Source organism: Alligator sinensis, unplaced genomic scaffold (genome assembly GCF_000455745.1).
Source record: "Alligator sinensis unplaced genomic scaffold, ASM45574v1 scaffold2131_1, whole genome shotgun sequence".
NCBI classification, from domain to species: Eukaryota; Metazoa; Chordata; order Crocodylia; family Alligatoridae; genus Alligator; species Alligator sinensis.
This window is the reverse complement of record NW_005844412.1, coordinates 1-6,360: the sequence shown is the minus strand read 5'-3', so window position 1 is coordinate 6,360 and position 6,360 is coordinate 1. Positions and strand designations below refer to the sequence as shown.

Sequence of the window (6,360 nt, the reverse complement as noted above, 5' to 3'; positions counted from 1 at the left end):
CTTCTCCTATGAATATCTGATTTTTCTCTATGTTGTCTCCTTCTGTGTCTGTGTATCTGTGTGACTGTGTGTGTGCAAGCAATCTGTGCCTTCCTGCACAGTGATGTAACACAGCTTTCTTTTTTTCAAAGTTTCCAAAAAAAAAAGAGCAAATATAAATTCAAAGAAATGAATTGAATAGTGATACTAATAGTAACTGAATAGAATAGCTAAGCTAAGCTAAGATAAATCCTACCCACTCCTTTGTAACAAGAAAAAGGAGCAGGCAAGTTCAACTAGTATTGAGCTACCAAGCTGCAATGTCTCAGTCTGAGCGTTCCTCTCTAACAAAGTTGGGCACAAGCTGGAAAAGGTACAGAATGCATCCAAACAGAGGCTTTTATGCTGTTTCTAGTCCCACCCCACAGACACTGTCATTGGAAAGGCAGCCAGGGAAAAAATCCTTCTCACTGGACACCTACACATGTTGGTCTTCCCCCCCAGTCCCCCCCCCATACTCTCCCTTCCTCTTCTAACGTTAAGTCAAGCTGTCCGAAGCGTCTGAAGCACACAAAGCACATTCAAATTTAATAGAATTATTGAAGCTGTTGCAGTGATACGGTCTGATCCACCAGGTTAACAGAGGCTATCAAATTTCTTTAGGAGCAGGGCTAAAGATCCTGGTTCTCATAGCCCAGCACGAGGGAGAATGTGGCTAGCATCACATTGCTCCACCTGACTCCCCAACCCAAATAACCAAGTTCCCACTTCCAGCTGATTTGGTTAGAGGGGCAGACTATGGAAAAATCCAGCATAAACTACCTTCTCACACATCTGGAGTTGTAGCAAGACAGCTTAACCACTCTGCCATCACAGCCCTTACATCAGTGGGTGGAGGGTGGGGAGAGGGAGGATAGTTAAGCCAAACTGGGAAACCTGGTCCATGTAAGATACAGTGAGAGGACATAAGGTTTATGCTATAATCTACTGAATTTTAGCTCTCTTCTCATCACAGCAATAAGTAGAAAACAGAAGGTACCTGCTGAGAATGGCATGAAGGCCTCTTTCTTTACAAATTTTCCTTCAGAGTCAAGAAAATGCTCAGGATAGAAAACATCTGGCTTCTCCCACTGAGACTGGTCTCGCAGCACGGAGGTCAGCAAGGGGATGATGTAGGTATCCTGAAAAACAGATCCATGGAGGTTCCTGTGAAGGAATCTGGTCACTTGATTTGGGGCAGATGCTCTAGCTAAAAACATTAACTCGGGGATGGAAATAACTTTCAGTGAAGCATTGGATGCACTGTCAAGATGCTCAAGAAGGCTAGGTTTTGTTTTATGAATCGGAAAGAGAAATGCACATTTAATTTTAAGAATAGCAAGACTACTGAAACTAGTATTTTGATAATTTTTGCTTTTTTTGTTTTTTATGCATAATATATGATAGAACAAATTAATGCACAGTTCAAGAAACTTTTTTTTTTTTGTGCTCTAATCTTAACCTGAACAATATATCCCTAGGCCTCTAGCTTATTAGTAAAGCTTCTAGCTTTTTGTAACGCAGTAAAATATGCATTGTGTTTTGTGTGGTGATGTACCACACCATCTGCATCACACTGGATCATTGCTATGGTAATAGGCAATTAATGGTATAGCAGGAATACTTGATGAATACTGTCAGCTGATTCCTGATTGTCTGAATTAACAGCAGCAACCAAGCCAGGAGTCCTAAAGCGTGGATGTCACAGAAGAAGAGGGAAGGGGAGCAATGCTACAAACATCTTACTTTTGGGATGAAGTAGCCTTTGAGAGTGACGTCTACAGTAGTTTCATGAGGTAGATTCAATGGCAGGATGTTGGCAAACCTCTGGATTTCATGGACAACGGCATCCATGTAGGGCATCTTAGTTCGATGTTCAGTTCGCGGTGGATTTGATCCTAGAACTCTTGCTATTTCATCTTGGACTTTTTCTGCAAAAGAAGGAAACCAGCACGTCCAAATCCCTAAGAAGTGCTCTATGTGTTTAGCATGAAATGTATAGGCTCATAGGTTAAATGGATGCAAGTCCCTAAAAATCTCTCTCTCTGGGCTTAATGGGATGCTAACAGAACTAGACTTTTTCATGTGTTCAGCATCCTCAAAGAAAAATGGAGAACTTCTGAAAGTACATGGATAACCGGCTCCCTTCATTAAATTGCTGAATCATAACATAGTTTAACTGGTGCTGGACAGAACGACTTTGATCACATCATAATACTCTAGAACATGCAGTTTTATCCAAGGGTGTAGGTTGTAGCCATATTGGCCTAAGGACATAGGCAGACAAGGTTCTTTGGGTAAATCTGATATCTTTCATTAGACCAAGTCAAATAGTTGGAAGCATTCTTCTTTCCAAACTTTTGGATGCAAACACCCTTCTTCAGGCATAGGGAGAGTCTGCTGCTGTTTGTGTACTCTCCTGGGATGTTTTAATTAAAGATGCACCCAAAGAACCTTGTGTGCCTATGTCCTTAGAGCAACGTGGCTACAACCAACACCCCTGATGCAAGAGGAAAGCATTTTCTCTGACTGGAACAAAACAACTCCAGATTTAGATAGGTGTAATTGAAATCAAAATTTGGCTGCAAGAAAATAAAACCCCAAACCTGCTCATAAGTGGATGTTTCACCTCCTCTGTGACCCGCAGTGGAAATGAAGCTGTTCCACTCTCTATACCAGAGCCTATTTTACCTGTAGCAGCTCATAAATTAACTTTGGAGTTCCACAGTTCCAGGTGTGGTGTGTTGGCTGTAAAGGCAATTGTTACAGGAGCACTCACTCTGAGGTGTCAGGCAGGTTATAGTGTGTCATAAATCCAATGTCTATATTTAGTCTACAATTTTTTGTATCAGTAGGTTGATGAAGTGAAGCTCATATGCTCACCTGTGAAAGATATTTTGTAAATTCCCTTTGAGTGTTAGAACTGTGAGGTTACAGGGAGAGTGGTTTTCTTGTGAGAAATGTGCCGCCACAGGTAACTGGGTATTCCACTCTACTTCAGAGCCTATTTTACCTGTAGCAGCTCATAAATTAACTTTGGAGTTCCACAGTTCCAGGTGTGGTGTGTTGGCCATAATGGCAATTGTTACAAGAGCACTTACCCTGAATTTTGGGGTGCTTCATCATTAGCAGAAAGCCCCAGCGTAGTGTAGTGGAAGTAGTCTCCATGCCAGCAGTAAACAGATTGGTTACAAGGGTTTTTAAATTCTCATTGTGGAAATAACCATCACTGTCATTTTTCTCCTAAGGAGTGGGAAGGAAATATAGATAAAAATGAAAAAGTCTCTGTTGGAAATTTGCAACTTAGCAAAAGAAGAAATGGTGTTTAAGTCTATTGTTGCATCAGGGTTGACATGCTCAGCCTCTTGTCAGAACTGAGTTTGTAGATAAGAATGTTTTTCCTCTATAACCATAAGAGGCCTGAGATCTGTAGCTATGAGAAGCTAGAGTGAGATCCAGAAAAGATTTGGTCACAGTGAGATACAATGTGTTGGCCACAGACGTTTTGGTGCCTGACATTTAATGGACTTGTCCACCCTGATTTAGTTTACTTCTTACCTAGAAGGGGTCAGGGTCTGAAGACTGGGACCCACAAAGGAAGTACACTGAAAGCTAGAGGGGAGGACATGCAAGGGAGAGGGATGTGACCTAAGCTGTTTCCCTCACAGAGCTTTAGGAGCACCCTCCATGACTTGGGGTTCATGTGGTGAATATCCTGAAGGTTGGTGTCTAAGCAAGATGTTTCTGGCAAAAGATGTTTGAGAGAAGGTGCTGTCACCATGGAACCATCCATCCTAATCTGTTGGCCAAACTATTGGCCTGGAGGGTGAGGGACAGGCTCAAGTCCCTCCTCTCAGCACATCTCAGAAATCTACCTCTCCCACCTTAACAAAGAGCAATTTAACTACCAAGATATTGTGTACTCTGGTGTGGACTGTTCCTAATTTTTTCTGTCAAAGTTGTATAAAATGCTTAAATATTCACTGGGGTAAGGAATTGAATCACAATCTCTCTCAACCTAGATGAATATCTCAGTCACTAAAGAACAGTGTCTTTCTATGTCTCTAAGACCCAATGAATATTTAAATATTGTTTACAATGTGGATCATTTTCGAAAGGAAAACATGGGGGGGCCTATCCCAGAATATGCTGTGCCATGGGGCTCCTATACACACCAGAGATTTTAATCCTCATTAAATTGACTAGGTTTATAACATTTAAACTTGTTTACTTTGGAGCGTCGCATCTGTGTTTACATACACTAGGTTTTTGAACTAATTAAGCAAGGTCCCTGGCCAGTGCTGCAGGAGTGTGGGATGGTCCAGTGCTGCCCCTCTGGCCTGGGGCCCCCCACTCACCCTGTGCTCATGCCCTGCCATGCAGCTGCGGAACCAGGGAGCCAGCCAACCACACAAGAGAAAAACGGTGCAAGCAATTCAAAAGCAAAAGCAATTTGAATGGGTGAACTGCAAAAAAGTCACAGCACCATCTGGTGGACAAAGTGGTTCATTACACATCTTTGAGTGTCTTGGTGTTTGCATGCAATGAATCCATGGACATGACACTTTAATTCCTGGTGAGCCATGGGTGACTGGTAGTCTGAGGGGGCACCAGTAAGGCACAACCAGGGAGGCGGCCCCCCCTGCTGAGCCAAATTAAATTATGTCTGAGGAGTTTTAGTTTAATGCATATTTTAAAGCATTGGGGAATTCTGCTCATGCAAACAGACTCGCAGTTGAAGCACATGAAATGTCAAAAATTGTGGCATGTACATAGCCCTTAGAGGTTAGGACATACACTTAAGAAAAGGGGGATGGTGACAAAGAGACCGTCTCTTCCTATATAACTCCTGCTGTACTCAGGGGAACAGGATTCTGTGCAGGACTTGTAAATAAACAGGGTTGCATCAACAGTACCTGACTATCCTCATCTTCTGCAAAAGTGGCAGCATTTTTAGGGAACTCCTTGGTTCCAAAGGGGCTAACAGCAGCAAGCTTTTTAGGTACCTCAGCTAGTTTGTCAGGCAGGTACTTCACTCGAGTTACACTACCATGCAGTTATGCTTTTAGCTGCAATATACAGGAAGGAAACATGCAAGTCTGAAAAAATTTCAGACGCCCAGTTACCTCCTGCTGTTTTATGAGGAAAGCATCAATCAAACTTCTTTGGTCGTTTTTGTCTAGGTTTTTGAGGTGTTCTATGAAAGTAATTTGTACAAAAGCACGCATTTCGTCTCTATTTCGAAGAAGCATTTTATGACCCTTCAGGAGAAATCCAAGGGCTGGGAACATATTATAGACCTAAAAAATAAGAGAAGATACAAAAAGGAAAAATAAGCATTGAGAATACTTCATGTATGTATACTAATAAAGCAAAGGTCTGAAAGTACTTGACAAAACTGAGTGAATGCTTGCATGCTTAATTTGCAAACTAGCTAACTGAGGCAATAGGGAGTTCTTTTCTTGCACGTGGGGGTACGAACAGCTCATAAAACCTCACTCATAAGCTGATCCTGCCTTATCTAGGAGCATACAGGGGGGAAGCAATAATTGCAAAGCTACTGTCTAACCTGTAGACGCTACATGCTTGAATCCAGTAAGTGACATGAAAAAAAAGAGAGGGAAGAGATGCGGGAGCTCCCCAAGAAAGAGCATCCAGGTATGATTTAGAGGAACAGTGCACCAAACTGTAGCTTCAAGAACTCTGCCTCCATTCATATGCCTTGTTCATCTGGGATATGTTTCAGCAGCATGAAAGGATTATGCATAGTTAAAAGCCCTGCAAGAAATGGTAGGGTGTTAGTCAAGAGGTTAATGTATCAGTAGAGTGTAGCTGCCTAAGGAGACAGGATGCTTCACTCTGGGTAGGACTACATGGCCGCCATGGAGTGATGATGGAGCTAGTTCTCAATGATCCAGCTCAGGACCTACAGCAGCTGTGGGAGGAGGGAGCTGTACACAAGCTAACTTACCCAGCTGCATCACAGGACTAGGGCACTGCCCTTTTTTAAACAATAAGTTTTCTCCTGTGTATATTTTCGGGCTTATAAGTAGAAAATGTACGTATTATTATCCTTCACTCAGTTTTGTAATGTGAGAAGTTCTCAGCTGTATATATGTGAGAGGAAATACCCAGGTGGACCTACATGTTCTCCTCCATTTCAGCAGGCTGCTTCTGATTAGTAGGAAAGATGTAATATTCTGCACAAGTCAAACAACAACATGCCTCTATTTGAACAGTAAGATAAAGTAACTCAGACTTACTGCAACTGAGGGATATCCACTAACCCTTATATTTTCAGTAATCAAATATAGGAGTCTAATGAACTGGGGATCTTCATAG

At 42.1% G+C, this 6,360-nt stretch overlaps 1 protein-coding gene across 1 annotated transcript; it reads right to left on the bottom strand.

Annotated features, from left to right (window-relative positions):
• Nucleotides 1-809: 809 nt before the first annotated feature.
• LOC102368927 (cytochrome P450 2K6-like) lies at nucleotides 810-6,356 on the bottom strand (the record flags this gene model as incomplete). The annotated part of the gene is made up of 6 exons (XM_025195905.1): nucleotides 810-915; nucleotides 1,019-1,160; nucleotides 1,765-1,949; nucleotides 3,120-3,261; nucleotides 5,145-5,318; nucleotides 6,282-6,356. Coding segments are annotated over 6 exons (824 nt in total), but the record flags the coding sequence as incomplete, so codon positions are not given.
• Nucleotides 6,357-6,360: the final 4 nt, after the last annotated feature.